The sequence below is a fragment of the Miniopterus schreibersii genome (genome assembly GCF_964146895.1).
Source record: "Miniopterus schreibersii genome assembly, chromosome: 17".
Lineage (NCBI taxonomy): Eukaryota > Metazoa > Chordata > Mammalia > Chiroptera > Miniopteridae > Miniopterus > Miniopterus schreibersii.
In genome coordinates this window covers 15,068,494-15,087,239 of record NC_138117.1, presented here as the reverse complement: position 1 = coordinate 15,087,239, position 18,746 = coordinate 15,068,494, and the positions used below count along the sequence as shown (strand labels likewise).

General features: G+C 42.9%; 2 protein-coding genes across 3 annotated transcripts in view; one reads left to right on the top strand and one right to left on the bottom strand.

Moving 5' to 3' along the window:
• COLEC10 (collectin subfamily member 10) overlaps positions 1-18,746 on the bottom strand; it is a 296,071-nt gene that overhangs the window by 96,450 nt on the left and 180,875 nt on the right. The gene's annotated exons all lie outside the window — the stretch shown is intronic.
• Positions 11,732-18,746, top strand: part of TNFRSF11B (TNF receptor superfamily member 11b) — a 28,477-nt gene continuing 21,462 nt past the window's right edge. Inside the window, exon 1 of the mRNA XM_081117390.1 lies at positions 11,732-12,153. Within this exon, the coding sequence (XP_080973516.1) occupies positions 12,124-12,153 (30 nt within the window). The 5' untranslated portion in view covers positions 11,732-12,123. The remainder of the gene's footprint in view (positions 12,154-18,746) is intronic.

Here is an 18,746-nt window from a genome sequence, read left to right as displayed (position 1 = left end):
CTGGGCACCAAAGATAACAATACTTTGATGCAGATGGGAAGCCAGCCAGGAAAGGTAAAGCTCTAGTGTCAGACTCTCCCAGCAACTCTGGCCTGGGAGTGGAGGGAGTGTAAGATTTGAGAGGAGAGGAAGGCAGGCCAAAAAAATCAACAAACAGCAACCTGTCTCATAGCCAAGCCACTCAGCCATGGCAGAGTCCCTTGATGCTGTTGACTAGTTTCTGCCCCATGAAGAGGGGGCCAGTGCCTACACTGGCTGAGTCACTTGTAGTCTTCCACCTTGGCACCCACCCAGAATCCTCAAATAATCAGGCCAGGAGGAATTCTAATAATAGTATAAAGAATCCTGTAGTCTATAGAAACTTACTGTCAAGTGATAGAAATGGCTTGAAGTGAGGTAAGCAGAAGCAGCTGGCAAATAGGATGGACTATGTAACTTTTGAAAGAATCTACAGTTCAAGCTCTTGTTTAATTTTGAGTCTCTCTTGTTAACAGTGCCACCTTAGACTGGTCACTAGTCCTTTCTGAGTGCTAGTTTTCTCATAATAAAAGTGTCAATCGTATTTTAACCTATCTACCTGTCAGTTATTCGGAAGGTCATGTGATTAAATAATCCAATGATTCTTATAGATTTAAAAGCACTGTATAAATGTTGGATTTTGTCTTATGACTTAAATTGTAAAATAATAGGTATTTTAGATAGGTATTAAAGATTTCTTGGCAATATGGATATACTTTATGAATGAGGACACCATTCTTATTTAAGCTTTGGACACAGTCTAGAAGAAAAGCAGGTTCTGTTTCCAAACAATTAGCTTTGCACAGTAGTCCACAGGTGGTCCATGTCGTCCCATCCCCTTCCTCCCAATCCTTCTCTGGGTGTCAACAGGACAATCACTTGATCTTTCTGCTCTATTTACAATGTGTGCGCCATGGCTGGGCAGATATGAGGCAAAACTGAAGCAAATAATGGCTTCTTTCTGTATCACTCTGTCTTGCTCTCAGGCCAAAATAAAGTATGAAAAAGTACTTTGACAGGAACAAAGTGGCTTACAAATAGTGCCTTAAGCGTAGTTCTGATCATGCTCAAAAACCTTTTAAGCTCCACTGTCCATTAAACAACAGGAGCACCTGGTATTCAACACCATGCACACTTTCCCTTCAGCTCCTTCCTTTTCTGCAGCTGTAGCAGCAATGACAAGGCCCTCTCTCACCTGTGCCGCTCACCTTGCCCCTGCTGGGACCATGCACCCTACAGCACCCATGTTTCCCCCACCCCCTCACCAACACACCCCCCCCCCCCACCGCCACAGTCCTCTGGGCCTTCGATAGCCTGGATTTCCCTGCCTGGAATTCATTCCTTCTCATATCTGCCTTTCAAAAGCCTGCTCATTTTTCAAAGCCCCCGTTTTCAGGAAGCCTTTCCATTACTACCCCTCAGGAATCCCATTTCGAATGCACCTTCTGGTCCCACAAACGCTTACAGACTTCATACCGTACTTGCATCATTATGGCTTCTGACCTCCTGCGCCACTTCTTTTCTGTAACTTTTGGTTTACAGGCGGGTAAGCCCCTAGGTCCTCTCTCTAGAGCCCCCACCTCCTCGAATGATCAAAGGGAAACAGTTTATGGCAGGAAATCCCTGTGGTGCTGGCAGAAGTCAGCAACAACAAGGACTTAGCTAAAACCAGATGAATTTAAGATGGAGGAAAAACTGACCGGAGAACAACCCCAAACAAAGGTGCTTATATAATCATCATTATAATGAAAACTGACACCACAAGGAGGAGAGACCAGGGGGACCAAGGCCGGGACATTTCTGGAATGGACCATATTAGGAACAAGACCCCCTCCCAACCAGAAGGTGGAGTCAGAATTGGGCGCCACAAAGCTTAGAAACAACCTACCCTTGAAAACGCATAAAATCCCAAGAACCGACTGACCACGCGCTCAGCTCACGCACGAGTTCACCTGCATCCACCCAGATGCCCACTTTTGCTCCTTTCACAGCAGGTGGTGGCCGCATCCCTGTCCTGGCCTCTATTTCTCTGCCCGAATAAAACTTGCTTTCGTTCTCACTGCCACTCATTGCTGAATTCTTTCCTGCAGGGGTCAAGAGCCTGCAGGTCAGGGATCTGGCAGGGGCAGGGGCAGGACCAGCCCCCTCGCTCAGAGACGCTCCAGCCGCATTTCCACAGTGCTTAGCACAGGGCTGAATACATTGCAGGCGCTCCTGGACTCCGAGGTCTCAGCTGATTTCACTGCCATGGTTGCCGGGAGATTTTCTGCTTTGAATATCTGGTTTATACTTTTAAATAGGCAGTAACTGTAGCATGAACATTCTTTGAAACTATAAAATTTCTCCATTCAATGGCCTAGACAGCCGTGTCCACAGAGCACACGATACAATCATTCTAAAGTAACACATCAGTGAATTTGATTGCAGATAGGCACTGATGTTTGTGGAGAGCGTTGTTCCAAGTGCCCTGCATATATTTTCCCACTGAATACTGGGAACCATCTAAGAGGTGAATGTTATTAGCTCCTTCATTGGGTAGATGGAGAAACTGAGACACGGAGAAATGACAGGACACAGAGCAAGGCAGCAAGGATTCAAAAGGAAGCAGTCCAGCCTTAGAGCCAGACCTGCACCCGGCTCTAATGGTTTTACTCCAATGACTTGGCCACATTCGCTACTAAACTGCCAGATCTTCATCCTGTGTTACCTAAGCCTTATCTTTAAAAAGAAAAGGCCCCAGGAAAACCCCACTTCCACACTTCCCACTGTGCCTGCCCGTGGGACTTCCGCTTTTGTCTCCCTTTCATCTCCTCCACATCAGAGCTTCCTTCCAATGTAAATTGTGGTAAGTACCAGGTTGTTCAGTACCCAAGGAGCCACTGAATCAGCCACTGTTTGTTGCTCCCTCTAACAAATATCTCTTTGAGATTCTAGGATGACTCAGTCACACATCCCACACCTGCCGGGCGGAATCAGCCGCCCTGAGATCTGAGCTGTTGTGAGAGTACACAGTTTCCAAGGGCGAGGCATTTATGGACATGGCGACTATAATGATGCAGCAGTGAGGAGAAAACAATCCCCACTTATGTAACACTGAAAACTCGGGATCATAAGGCATCCTGGACGAGAACCCAGGAAATATAAATATTGAAATATGACAAATGATGATACATCAATATTATTATTAACCAAGGTACAAACATCTCTTTAAAACAGAGCAGCAAACAGTTTCATCATATTTCAAATCAATGTCTCTCCTGGAGTCATGGGCCACGAACCTTCTGAAATTGAATGCAAAATTTATGTGCGTCTACGTACAGTTTTCTGGGCAGAGGACCTGCAGCTTTCATGAACTTGAAAAGCCCAGCCATGAGTCCTTCTCATGCCAAGAAAGTGTTCCTGCTAGGCACCGGCTGGAATTAGAACCACTAAATCATCACTCCTAGGCCCAGCCCTTGGTCTCACTGTGCGAAACCCTTCCAAAGGGTCTGGTTTAGAAGCACAAGTGTGCCTTTGCCTCTACGGGGACTCCTCCCAGCAGAAACAACGTGTCTTTTGAGAGAAGAAATCATAGCACAGAGAATGTCCTTCCTACGAGGACTAAAAGGTGACCGTGACTATTCTCAAGTTCCACTGCCCTCACCTGTCCAGTTCTTGCTGAGTGCATGTGGCGCCTACAGAAACATGAACCTTCAAAGCCCATTTCATGCACCTGAGGAGGAACTGTAGTGACAGAATTTGGGCTGCTTTGCACACTGTTTATATTCCTCCGGAGCCAAACCCCATCCTTCCTCTGTCCTCTCCCTGTAGTCTAGGCTCTTTCCCTGCAAAGAGCTCTCTTTCTGTTTACTTCCTTGCTCTGGATTCCTGTTATGATGTCTGTCATTTATTTTAATATTTTAGCAAAGCATTTTCTTATACACACATTAGTCAAGTTAGTTTACCCTCTACAGGTAGAGAGTTGCCTTAGCCCGGATTCCTATTTCCCAGAAGGAGAATTTGCATTTCATCAGAAGGCCCACATTCCAGGGATCCAGCCCTGCTCATTTCCCAGCAACACTAGAGACTTTGTTACGTAGCATAATTATGGTAAAATGGGCTGTCATTGGTGAAATTATGGGCATTCAAGATACAAGATTGGCCAAAGCATGTATTCTCAATAGGAATGATATATCCTGCAAGTGGGCAAAATTTGTTTTGGGAGGGGTAGGGTGAAAAAGAGTCTGAGCTTTTGTAAGGGTTTCTTCATAACAAAACCCTACCTGAAAAAAATCTTACACAAGATATTTAATTTCTCTCCTTAAATTAAGTTAAATTAACTTATATTTTTTTCCTATGAGGGCAATAAAGAAAAAAAGGAGGAGAAATACTGGACTAAAGTGTTTTAACATCGTCTATATGCTTGTAGGAATTCTTTGCATTTTATTTTTAGGATCTGTGAGTATGATGTTAGCTGTGGCTTATTATAAGTGGCCTTTCTATACCTGATTTCTTGAGCATTTTTATGATATGATGTCGAATTTTGTCAAATGCCTTTTCTCCATCTATTGAAATGATCACATATTTTTATCCTTTATTGCATTTATTGATTTATAGATGTTGAATCATCCTTGCATTCCAGGGATAAATCCAACTTGATCATGGTATATGAGCCTTTTAATGTGGTTTGCCAGCATTTGTTTGATGATCTTTGCATCTGTGTCCATCAAGCACGTTGGTCTGTAATTTTCTTATAAGAACCCTTGTCTGGCTTCAGCATCAGGGTAATGCTGGCCTTGTAAAACGAATTTGGAAGTATTCCTTTCTCTTCAATTTTTTGGAAGTTTTCAATGGAATGGTATTAATTCTTCTTTAAGTGTTTGGTAGAATTTGCCTATTACGTTATCTGGTCCTAGGCTTTTATTTGTTGGAAGTTTCAAACTCTGTACTAGTAATTGTTCTGTTCAAAGTTTCTATTTCTTCCTGATTCAGGCTTGGCATGCTTCTAAGAATTTTACCATTTCTTCTAGGTTGTCGAGATTGTTGACATATAGTTGTTTATAGTCGCATCTATGATTCTTTGTATTTCTGCGCTATCAGTTGTCATGCTCAGTAGTGAAAAATGAAAAGTCTTTCTTCTAAGAACAAGAACAAGACAAGGATTCCCACTCTCACCACTTCTATTCAACATAGTGCTGGAAGTCCTAGCCATAACTATCAGGCAAGAAACAATAAAATAAAAAAAAGTAAAATGGTTTCTATTTGCAGATGTCTGGCCACATACGATTTAAATCTCCCTCTCTTTCCCTTAGCTCTAGCCTCAATGACACTTCATCCCTCTACCTGGAAGGCTCTGACCCCACCTCTGGAGTGGGCAGTATCTTCATCTTTCCGTTGTCCAACCAGAAGTCACTTCTTCAGAGGACCCTTCCCTCAGAAGCTCTGCTAACTAAGCCCTTTCTTGGCCAGACACCATTACCTAACTTACATTATGGACTTCAGCTTCCCTATCACTCTCTGAAATTGGCTCATCACTATCTGAAGTTCATTACTAGGTTTACTTCATCGCTTTCTCCCCAACTTTTGTCTATATCAGGGGTATGGTGTCTGCCACCTACTAGGTACCAAGTGGGTATTTGTTGAATCAGTGGAGGATAAATTATTTTCACTCAAATAGATTTTCTTTCCTGGTTTTGTTAATAGTGTCCCTTCAGCTGCGTATTAAATAACTTCACTCCACTCTTTAGCTTAATGTTCACCTAAAGAAACTCTTTTAAGCTCAGCCTTTTGTTCTAGAAAGCAATTCTCTCTCAAGGGCTAGTTTCTCTGAAAACTATCTCATCAAAACCTTTGCTTCTAAGGGTTTGTTTTAGTTAAAGGAGGGAGTTTCCCCGATAAAAGCACCTAATTGGCTATTAAGAAAATAGTTCTAAGGGTTCTTATCTATCATATTTTCCTTAGTCAGGTGCAGACAAATTGCATGGGGGCTGAGAGAGGAGGAGAATCATAATTGACACTAGGGATGAACAGATTACCTGAAGGATTTCTGAAGAGGAACTCTGAGTGGGCAGGCAGTGCTCTCTAACACTCTTCTGATACAAAGTTTTATTTGTTCAGAAGCCTCCGAGTGAGTGGTTGTTTGGGATATTAATCCTTGCTTAATTAAGGAACCAATTTCTTGGGACCAAGTAGGCACTAGATGGGTATCTGAGTTTCAGGAAACCCCGACTGGAGTGACTAGGACAACTGGGAGACAAGGTCAAGGTGTTTACAAGCAAGGAGTGATGTCTCTTCCTCTGGCTGCAGAGTACAGCAGAAACTCTGTAATGGTCTGTTGAGATTTTTGTTCCTTTTTCCCAACTTCCCCACCCAAAAGTATCATGAATTTGGCTCTGTCCTCGACAGAAATTTCAAAGAGAAAATTGTGATGTGTGTTGCGTGCGCAGAAAGGCTTGACCTATGTTTTCCTCTGCTCGAGTGGGCAGGGTGTACTATGCTATTTAATGTAACAGATCTCTTCCATTAAAAGACTTTATCAGAGAATGGCAAAGATGTCCTTCCTGCTAGCAGCCTGCCAACCTCGTACAGCCAGAGAAGCCAGAATGCGTAAATGGGCGATGCACTGTAGAAGCTTGTGTAGCATGAATCACACCTGCTTGAACTACGGAGGCTATTTCATCAGATTGAGGGGTTCAGAAAAGGAGAAAAAAGGAAATTTGAGGGAGAAAAAAAGAGTAACATTACAGTTATATATATACGTAACATTTATCGAGCATTATGTAGTAAGTATTTCAAAAGCCTGCATTGCCTTGAAAATTAAGCATGAGATTATGAGCCTTAAAAGGAAAGCAGAACTATACTACCATAGATTCAATTGTGTCCAGTCCTCCCAATTCATACGCTAAAATCCTAACTCCTAATGTGTCGGTATCTGGAGATAAGGCTGTTAGGAGGCAATTAAGGTTTAATAAGGTCATAGGGTGGAGTCCTAATTGGGTAGGATTGGTTGCCTTATAAGAAGAGGAAGAGAGGGAAATAATTCTCTCTCCAAACATACACAGCAAGGAAGTCACATGAACACTCAGCTAGGTGGTGCCCGCCTACAAGCCAGAAAGAGAGGACTCACCAGAAGCTAGCACCCTGATCTCAGACTTCCAGCCTCCAAAACTGTGAGAAAATAATTGTCTGTTGTTCAAGCCATCCAGTCAATGGTATTTTGATATGGCAGCCCAAGTTGATGAAGACTTATTCCCACCCTCCTCTTCTCTTGGGCAGATAGCAGTTGCTAAATCCTGAATTGCTAAGCAGCTCTCTTTATAGATCTCAATTTGAAAAACCAGACTCCCCACTTAAAAAATGCAGTGCTTCTTCAAATATGGGTGACAGGGCATAGTATTAACTTATTTTAGCTATCCCCCCTAGAAGTGGTAAGCTTAATATTAAGAATATCAATAAGGTATTTGGGAAATGACTTGACAAAAACTATCAAAATGTAAATTACATGTACTTTTGTCCCAATGGCACTTCAAAAATGTATCCTAAAAGAGTCCACTCATGTAAGTGTGCAGAAATGTATGCATAAGGCTGCTCATTGCCACATTGTTTAACAGAAAAAAATACTGGAGGAAGTCAAATTGTCCATCAGTAGAGCACTAGCAAAATAATTATGACACACTCATACACCAGAATATTGTGCTACAATGAAAGAGTAAGACATTTCTATATATGTTTGTGTCCATCCTTGGTCTGTTTGCCCCTACAAAACCATCCCTTGTATCACAGGAGAGCCTACAAATGCTTGCCGCACTCCCAGGTTCCCACGTCTGCCGGCTCCTGTCTATGTTTGGCCAATAGAAAGCTCCAGTAGGAGATCTGAGGAGCAGTGTTTTTAACAGCAACTCTCTCTGCTCACAGCTCAGATCCCACTGGACAGAGTCCTTGTGGTTCCAGTTTCCTCCAGGTGAGCGAGGTCCCTAACATTCCTCTGCCCCTCCAGGTTAGGGGAGGTAATAGCTTCACACTGTTACTTATCCCTTGGTTGCCTCCCATCCTCTGACTTCTCAGGAATTCTATAACTGAGGTAACAATCCCATGTGTTAAGTTCTCTCTTTTGAAGATCTCAGACACAATGCTGGTATGAAACGGAAACAATGTTGAGTGGCACAACCTTTGGAACACTATAGAGTATGCTGCTTTTGCATGAAATAACAGGATGTCCCTAAACAGGTGCTTGTTTATGATGTGAAAGATCAGGCAAGAATCATTAGCAATAGTGGCTTTTATAAGGGGCAGTGGAGGTCTGATGCGAAATGGAGATTGACATCCATAGTATATGTGTTAATACTACTTGTGTGTTTTTTAAAACCATATGTAGGCATTACATTTTTTAAAAACCTAGTTAAGCCAATACTTTTCAATTTATGTTGTGATGTTTAGTTTCAGAAGGTTTTCTCTTGCAAGTCTGTGTTTGAATCTATGACCGTGAGAGGTTGGCAGGGTGAAGAGCAGAGAATTTCTACCTCACAGAAGCTAAAATGATCATCACTCTCATGCTTAAAACCCTATAGTGCTTCCTACACTATCTGCTCACCACTAGTTAACACACTCATTTTACAGAGGTTTGGTTTAAAATCACACTGGGTCAGGTACCCACAGTCCTGTTTATAATTACATATTTGTGTGACTGTTTGATTAATACCAGTTGTCAATGAAAGGTTTATTTTAGTGGATGAGTGACAATGTTAGAGTCATAAAACCATTGTGTGGGGACTCAGAACTAGGACCGACTGACCCCCTAGTCTGACACTTTCAAGGAGATCCTTAAGTAACTGGTGACTTACTCAGCCAGCACGTGCTTTGGCTAGGCAACCTTGCCTTTCTGTACATTATTTTTTTAAAGCAAGTACACATCCATTTCTGTACATAGTCTATGACACCTTAAAAGTCAAATAGCTTTTGTCTAGAACATTAATACAGTTAAAATTGTGTTTGCTAATGAAGAAACTGGCAAACATTAGTCTAAACATCAGTGAAAATCAATAGGTCAGCTGCATGGTATTTCTTCTCCTTTCCTTCTGTTCCTTCTCCCAAGAAATCAGAAAAAGCTTCATTTTAATCGCAGTGTAAGAACCTGGAATATGCTCTCGTTCTTCAAGTTAATAACCTTTCACATTCATAACCTCAGCACTTGTATTTCCTATTTTCAGGTGAGGGAGCTCAGATGTAAGATGTTCTAGACACTTGATCAGCCCTTTCAGAGCCTCCCGCAGGCTGTGCCTCCCGCATGACCTAAATCAATTCCTGTCCCAAGTTTCAGGCATTCCCGTTAAGATGAGGGTTGCAAATGCCCTTCCGTACCAGGCGCTTTGCTGCTGTGCTGTAGAGATGAGGCGCTTCCCTGTGGAGTTCCCAATCCTCTGACATCACTTCTTTAAGCCCTAGGAGTGGCTGAAATGGAGGCAGGTTCAATCAGAAATATGGGCAGGGAACATATGTTTGACATGGGGCCTAACTCAGAAGAACTCAGGGAAGAGAAGATGAAGATTATCTGATGAGGTGTCACCTGGAAAGTCAGCATCACATGTAGCTGGTGCCCAGAAACATAAGGTTAAATTGACGAGACAGTCTGTTTAATGTCACTGATGGCCTCTGCCAATGAGGGACCTGTCACAGGAAGATGAATGCAGTCTGCCAAGCCAGTGTTCAGACGTCCCCCAGGCCCCCGCGGACTCAGTCGGGAGGCCCTGGGTCCATTCCAATTCAAGCTGAAGATGAACTCTAGCTTCAGAGTGTTCAGGGGCTGCAGCCCACAGTAGTGGGTCACATGGGAAGACCCAGGGGACTGGCCAGATTGCTCCGGGAAATGAAACGACCGATAACTCATAGTGTCTGTTTCCTGTCAGTGGGTGATTAATAAACCACCTACAGTCAGGCCCTGAAATACAGAGTCAATACACAGTCTATTTTGTGACTCTAGATAAATGGTGTCCCAACTTTTCTCAAGATTACAGCTAATTACCTTTACACACATACACCAACCGCTGCTATTAGTATTTATTGAGTGGTTACAGGGAGCCAGAAGGCTGAGCTAAGAGCTTCAAGCAATACCACAGGAAAGCACACGATTCCAGACCCTCAGCACAACGGCCAGAGCAGACCACAGAACTCCGGTTGCTACCTTGTCCCCTGCCTACCATCTCTATGTGCTGTAACTGTCCCCTCTCCTGTATCCGCCGGTGTAACAGAAGCATGTGTCTGTTTCACTTTTTATCCAATCCCAGAGGTTTCCCTGCTTCGCTTAATCTCGCCCCCTTAACCATACCAACGGTGGATTTCATGTAACCCTGCTTATGTCTCCTCCTTTGATTCTAATGTATAAAATAAGCTGCAAAACTGCCATTCTTCAGAGCATTTTTTCAGTCCGTTGAGATTTTGTTCCCTGGCAATTGTCGTCAGTTGGGCTCAAATAAACTCATAAAAATTCTCTACATGTTTGGACGTTTCTTACATCGACAATATTATATTTCAAGAAAAATGCCTTCAAATACTATCCTAGGCAAACATTACCCTCATAAAAACAATAGTACAGCTGTTTATATAATGTTTCGCTGCTAATACCTGAAGTTACCCAAGTCTCACGTTAAGTCTAAGTGTTAGTAGGGCAGGTTGCAGCTGTCAAAACTGAAGTCCGAACGTTGAGGGGCAGGTCTGGAGTCATACGACGCTGTCCCCACTGACTGAGCGTCACTTATTCACTAGTCCACTTAAGAAAGCAGCATGCTGCTGTGTTCTGGCATTGGAAACATAAAGATGAACAGGACCTTCTGTCTTTTTTAAATTCACACTCACAGCAGAAGCCTGATACTCTTCTCTGAATATTTTCTTCCTGGCCTATGGATCCACTTGGAAATCCTGGTGGCACCATGCCCATTTGAAGGGGCAGAAGCTCTGAGCCCTGCTGGCCATCACTGTCCCCTTTCCTGACCCTTTCACCTTTTACCCTTGAACTTGGGGAAGGGCAGAACTTGCCCTTTTCGAGAGACATATAACTGGACACTTGGCCTTGTTGGGGAAGCTGGCTCTGCAGTGGCATTTCCAGCCTTCTGTAAGCAGAGGGTTCTGGTGAAAATTCGAGAACTAATTGGTCAACCACAGGCCCTGGAATGGGACTACATTTTAGAAGTCACCGAGTCCAACTTTCAGACAAGCAGATTTGGGGAGTGCATGGGGAAGGTAAGATCCTTTTGTAAAAGCTCCCAACTCTGTCCATAACTTGGGGACAGTGGAGTAACCTTGAACAGGCGACTCCAGAAGTTCAGGGTGTAGGACATTAAGGTTCCCATGGCCCTTTGCTGAGCAAGGCGTTGGTGAAGGAAAGAGCGGCCAAGCTACCCCTCAGCCTGCAAGGTTTTTCCCACCCCAGCAGGAAGCTTTTCCTCTGCTGATTCTCTCCAGCTTTAACCGTCCCAGACAACAAGAAGTGAATGGGGAAAACAATGGGATTTAGAACCACAAGTTACAAACTCTAGGTTCTGAGACAATGCGGTGCGTCCAGGAGAGGCCTTGGCACTGGATCTCTCGGAAACCGCAGAAGAAAGGGGTCAGGACGAGAGGGGCACAGTGTCTGGGACGGACCCCTGGCTGCGCCCCAACCTTGGCTGAACGGACTCCGGGGTGGAGGAGCCCCAGGGCTCCTCCGCGCGCCCGGCCTCCCGCCCACCGCGCGCCGCGCCAGGAGCCGCCCGGCGGGAAGGGGCCTGGAAACCTCGGAGCCGGCAGACGGCGGCGCCTTGTTCCGCGCCCCAGGGCTTCCCCGCCCGCCCGGGCCAGACTCCGCGCCCCGCCCCGCACTGCCCACCCCGCGGGCGGGTCTTCCCGCCCCGGCCCCGAAAGCGTTAATCCCGGAGCTCTCCTACCCGTCCCCTACCCGCGCCCCCACCGATCCCGCCCCGGGTTCCTAAAAAAGGTGCCGAGTGTTATCCAGATGGGGTCTGCGTGATCAAAGCCCCGCCGAGGCTTCCTGTTGCGACACTATATATACGGCGATGACGGCGCGGGCCGCCGAGTGGCACCGCCGCGCTCGCCCCGCCGCCGCCTCGCAGCGCCCGAGGTCTCCCGGGGGCCACGATGAACACGCTGCTGTGCTGCGCGCTCCTGGTAAGTCCCGGCCCCGGAGCCGAGCCGGCGCCCGGGCACCTGGGGGCTGCCGCCTCCGGGCCTCCGCGCCCCCGGGCCCCCCGACGGACGGGTCGGAGCTCACCCCTCTCCCAGGAGGGCTGCGGGGTCCCTCTGCACGGGAGACCCCTTTCAAGCTAAACGTGCTTCTCCCGGGGTGTCCCTCTACGCTGGGAAGTAACTGCTGCGCCTGTGGAGACGCGAGAGGAGCTCTAGAGCTTTCGTGTTTGGATGGTTTTTATCCATTTTATTTACTGTCTTCATCTCGGATAATTAACGCACTCGTGCAGGTCAGACCATCCTTGCTTCGTTAGCGTGGCCACTCTTATGAGTAACAATAAAGGAGTCCCTCAGAGTCAGAGTAAGTTGGGAGATGCCAGTCTGTTTAAAACTGTTATAATTAGAATAATCGTTGGAAACAGTTATATGATAGATAAAACATTAGGCTCATTGTCTCCACTTATGCAAATGTTATGGGAAATTTTGAATAATTGGCACAAGAGAAAAGATCACACACACTTCTTAACTGGGCAGTTTAACGTTTTAATACAATTTTATTATTAAAATGGCTTATTCCAGTTCTCAGTTCCAATATAATGGGGGAAATATTGGTGGGCCAATGTTAATTATGTTCTAAAATATATTTAAATAATTGAAATTGAGCATTACATAGGGCTGAAAGTTATTTTTAATATACTATTTGGAGAATTCTGGAATCTCTGTGACTTGGTTTAGCTCCTTTTTAAAAAAATTAGATATTTGACCAATTAAGTCAATAAGATTTGAAGATTCTTCTATGACCAGTGACTTATTTCCTCTATATCACTAAACTGAGGAATAGATTGAGAAATGAACCAGACATTCACAGAAGGATAGGAAAAACCATATTTAAGCTACATACTATTTTGAACCTGTTGGAGTAAATGCTTGAATTTCAGCGTCCAACCCACAGTGAATGGAAGGCTAAGAAGTTTCCCAATTACTTTCTGGGATACACAAACATAAATAAATGAATAAATAAGTAAATAAATAGCAAAGTCACTAAAGAAAAGGTAGGTTGGTCAGGAGTCCACATATAAGTATGCTAATTTTATCTACTGCGTATATATATCTCCACCAATATGGATACCATGGAGAACTTTTAAAAAGTAATTATTAAAATATAACACACATAGAGAATTAGGCAACTCATAATGCCTAATGAAGTTTTTCAAAGTGAACACTTGTGAGCTAGCACCCGGATCAAGCAACACTATATATATTACCAGCACCCCAGAAGCTTCCTGGGCTTTCTCCCTGTCACTATTATGTTCATGGACTGAGTAGTCAATATTCTGCTTCTAACACCATAGATGAGTTTTGCCTGTGTTTGAACTTTATATAAATGGGCAGTATGCACTTTTTTGTGTCTGGCTAATTTCACCTAAAGTTCTATTGTGAGACCATTTCTATTGTTGGATGCGCAGTAGTTTGTCCATTTTTACTGCTGTATAGTATTCCATTGTATGTGTGCACCACAGTTGCACTCATTCTACTTTTTGGCTAGTATAAGTAATCCTTCTATTAACATGAGGACACTTTTATTCTTCCTAACATTTACTATTCTGTCAAATAGTTAATTAATGATATACATGTTGTCAATGACTTAAAATTTCAGGATTTCCACTAAATTTTATGTGTGTGTGTGTGTGTGTGTGTGTGTGTGTGTGTGTATATATATATATATATATATATATATATATGGTATCTTAAAAAATGTATACACGCTTAACAGCTGATAGGTCAACTGATGTTTCTTTCTTTTCAGATTAACCCATTTTAATAATTAATAATTATTCAAAGTGTGGGGGACACCCTGTATATATACCTAATAATGTGTTCGTAAATAAGTAGACAAATGTTTTAATATGTGGTCTGTATAAGAAGATAGACATATATGTAGATAATACTAATTATAGATGATACAGCATTATCAAAAGAGACAACTTTGTGTCTTGAACATAGTTAATACCTTAAATAAAAGGAAAGCCTTCCCTTTCCTTTTCTGTAGTTTCTAAGATTGCCTTTATTTTATAAATGATTGAAAATGGATACTTTGTACTTACATATAAAGAACCCAAATGCCCTTTTGTAAATACTGAGGTGCAGTTCTAGGATCTGGAAGCATTACAGATATTTAATACTGTGTACCAGGCATGCCACTGGTCACCAGGGATGGGGTAAAACAAGATGGGCACCATTCCTGTGCCCATGGACCTCACAGCCTAATGCAGAAGCAGGTATTGGACAAGTAATTGTACAGGTATTGAGAGTAACAAATGGGGAAGTGCTGGGTGGCTTGGGAATATAAAAGATCCTGTCCTCTAGGGCTGATAAGGGAAGGTGCAGTGCAGTAGGTTTCAGGTGGACCAAAATCAAATACCGGTACTGCCACTTACGTGATAAATTATGGTGGGCAAGTTACATCTTTACTGAGTGTTGGTTTTCCCTTCTTGAAAATAGAGATGATGATACACACACATGCTAGATAACCACACGAAGTTCCAGCTTTATATTAATCCCAGCCTCTAGCATTATGCTCACAGATAACTGTAGGACAATATAGAAGCAAGTGAATTATGTATATGAAGTGCGGATAGTGCTCTGAGGAGGGAGAAAGGGCCACTAACTATTACCTTGAAGGAGGAGTAGACTGTTTCACTGTTGGAGATAAAATCAAGGTGTCCTGAAACCTAAGAAGTAGGAGAACTAAAATTCTGTGGCGAAGTCGAGTTCTAGCCTCTTTCATGAGAGCAGAGGGTGTGCTGGTAGGCGAGCGGGGAGGGGTGGATCACTGAGGTGAACGCCATGGTTCTGGGCTTTCTGGACCGCTCACTAATGGAGTTCAGCAGAGAACCTCTCTGCAAGGTGAGGGAGTCACATCACCAAGACATTTCTTTCATGGTTGCCCTGGGACCACTGAGAACATCCTGGCCCCAGCCTAGATTTTAACTGGTGGCTGAAACTTTCCCCCATAAGTGCCAGAACCATCCATTGGCCTTCTTAGTGCTAAGCTCTGAGTTAATATTATGATAATAGGACTCGGGGAGGCAGGAGAAGGGGTAGGAGAGAGTAGATGCTTTTTCTCAGAACTACTGCCGGATCTGTTAGTCTGCCTTAGTGTGATACTCCTAAGACTCTTTCAGATTTGTGGTTGTTTTATTGTTGTTTACTTTGGTTTCCTCCCTGTTCCCCCCACCCCCCTTGAGTGTGTGTGTTTCTCTAGCCTATTTATTTGTTTATTTATTTTAAGAGAATGGTCACTGTGAAGTTTCTAGGAGAATCTGACATACACTCAATCCAAAACAGCCCCGATCCCTGTCCCTAGCAACCGTCCTGGCCTCTGTCGCCTAGCAACCTCCAGCACAATCCCTAATTTCAGTGTGGTCTTTAATTTTACTTTTTAGGCTTAAACCACAGTTGTCAAATGCCATGGGTTTGGAAGAAGGCATTCTGTGCTAGATGTTGTGTCCACTTCGGTCTAGAAGGGGAGCTATGGTGGTGTCTGTCAAAGGGCCACTAAACACACGCTCAAGTGTTCTTGCTCTCCTAGTCACTGACTTGCCTCCCGGGGTTTCCTTTAAGCACCCCTTACCCACAGCCTGCATGTTCCCTTTTCTGAAAGCTTTCTCTGCAGAGCATTATTCCCATTAGCATCTCATTAACCAACAGCATTTCCTTTAGCTTAATTTTCTCCTTTGTAGCCAATAAAAAAAAAAAAGAAGAGGACTGGGAAGTAGTTTGAGGAAAAGAGCAATCTTATAAAACTTCATGCTTGCATTATTCAAGGCCTTGACTAAGGATGGTTGGTCATCCCTCATGTTGTTACTATAGAGCAGAGATGCCAAGATTATCAGCGAATTTGTATATTTTACCTTGGAGGGCAGTAGTTCTCAATCATATCAGACTTCTTCCAAGGACTCTTAAAGTAAATCCTTTGTAACAACTCCCTTGCCCTCTTGAAATGAAATTTAGAGTACATATATTTTACCTATGTACATAATTTTTGAAACTCAATCCACCAGCATAACTATACTATAAAGGAGAAATAAAAGGAAAGTAATTTATAATAAAATAAGCTTCACTAGAAGACATAATGAAATAGTGATCTGTTGGCAGCTTTATGTATACTTGCCATGAACAGGCCATTAGGAATAAAGACTGGAGCACGTGTCTCACTGGGGCTCAAAGTCATGATCAGCGTTGGCTTTGGTGCTATGATTTTCTGAAATGGTGAATAAATCTTGCTAAGGTTTCAAATGAAACAAAGTAGCTTCTATCAAATTTTATGTTATTGAATTCTGGGAAAATCCAGTATGTATAGAAAGCATGCAAAAACCATTTTGGGTCTATATAAAATGGAATTAGAATCTAGGGTGAGATAATGAAAAACAGATTTGTCAACAGGACATTTGAAAGTGTGTGGGACATGAGCTTATTCTTTTTTAATTTTTATTTTTGAGAAAGAGGAAGTGTGTGTTGGGGGGAGAGAGAAACATCAATTTGTTGTTCCACTTATTTATGCACTCATTGGTTGTTTTTTGTATGTGCTCTGACCAGGATTGAACCTGCAACCTTGGCATGTTGGGACGATGCTCTAACCAACTGAGCCACCTGGCCAGGGCGACATGGGCTTATTCTTGATCATTCAAGACACCTAGCAGAACACAGCACTCCTGACAACAGAAATCCCCCCAAATTTCCAGAACTTTCAGGGGCTAGCGCCATTCCTGTAGCAAACCAAATATGAGCTCTTTGCAAACATAGATTTCCCTCTTCTTCGTATTTATGCCTCCCTCCCCCCAGGTCGTCACAGTGCCTGACACTAAGTGTGTGTTTGCTGAGTCAAAGGAGCTAAGATTTGCTTATGTGTTGTATAACCTACCAGCATTTTCCATGGATGTTCCAACAGAATTTACCTTATTGCCCTAGACTTAATATTCTAATGTTGGCTTTGATTCTTTCCAAGACAGAAATATAACACCCTACCCACCTGACCAGTATTTAAATATTCTTTTGTACATTTTTACTATGAAGTTCATGAAGGCCCATTCTTAAGGGAGAAAAATAAAGAGGTGCTGCCTAAGCTTAGTTGAACCTGCCTTCTGGTTGACTCAGGCATCCAGTGTTCATTTTTGGTTTTGATACATTTTATATGTTTGTAAAATGTGTGAGTGGAGATAGATATCAAGTAGGCGTTTGGATTAAAAAAAAAAATTGGAGCTCTGTAGAAGCCCTAGCTGGAGCTAAAAAGCCAGGTTATCAGCGTAGAGCCGGTTTGGAAAGACGTGGGGAGATGGGTGATTTCACCTGGCGGAGAGGCGAGCAGGAAGCCCGTCCAGAGGACGTTTCCGATACTGATAGTCTGGTAAACAAAATGCAAATATGAACAATAATAGCAGCCATGTTTAGAAAAGAAAACAAAAATCAAAATAAACCTTAGCAACCCACAATAGCAGGAACTAGGGGATCGGAAATCCTCGCAACATCTGTAAACTATCTGTGCAAGAAGAAAGAGTGAGGTATGGCCAACTTGAAATAGATACAAGGACAGTATTTTTATGTGACATGTAATTAGTTTTTGGAACTCACTGCCACAGAATATTTTGGGGTAACTAGCATAGAATGTCTAAAAAAAGAATTCTTTTAGACAGTTGTAAGGGATAAAAATAGTGTTACAACACATTAGGCAAGAAGCTGTGTGGTACCCACTCCCTCTCGCATTTACCTGGCCTCTCTAAATTAATGTTCCAAAGGTCAGAACAGTCCACAGACGCGCTAAAATGGTTTTTCCCAATGACAAGGTGACATAACTTCCTAGGTCTTGGGTAGATTTTTTTTCACCCCAATTTCGCAGAAGCACCTGAATCAGCCTGCCCATAAATGGATGGAAGATGCAGAAGGAAATGCAAGTCATTCCTGAAGCTCGCCACAAAAAAGTAATGTGCTCCAGTTGGGCTTGATTGATTACCTCTTATTGTGATTTAAATAAAAATTCTCTCTCTAAAATTATAGTTTTAATACTGTGAAAACATTGTTTAATTTCCTTGAAGCATCTTCTATAAAAATAAAAAGAATAGCCTTAGGACTTTCACTTCAATTTAGTCTGTACCTTGGAAGCATTTTCTGTAAGTGCCTCTTAAATAATCAGCCCTAAAATAGAAAAATAGGTGTCAAGATGAATTTAGATTTAAAGCAAGACAGTAGTTCATCTAAGCTTTGTGACTGCATTTGGTAAATTCAATTTTCTTCTCTGGTCTTTGATCCAAAAATCTCAATTCCCTTGCCACATAGTAATGTTACTTTATTGAAAAAAAAAATTTCTTTTATTCCTAGAAAATATGGTATTGGCACCTTATTCCTTACAAAGTTCCCCCTACCATTAATTGCCACCACCATCAAAAAGAAAAATAATTTAGCAATTCAGCTGTGGGGTGTACTGACAATAAGACCTCTGCAACAACAGACGAGGCAAGAGATCTAATTTCTCAGTTTTGCTTTAGATTCTAAGGTCTACTTGGTGACTACACTTCTTT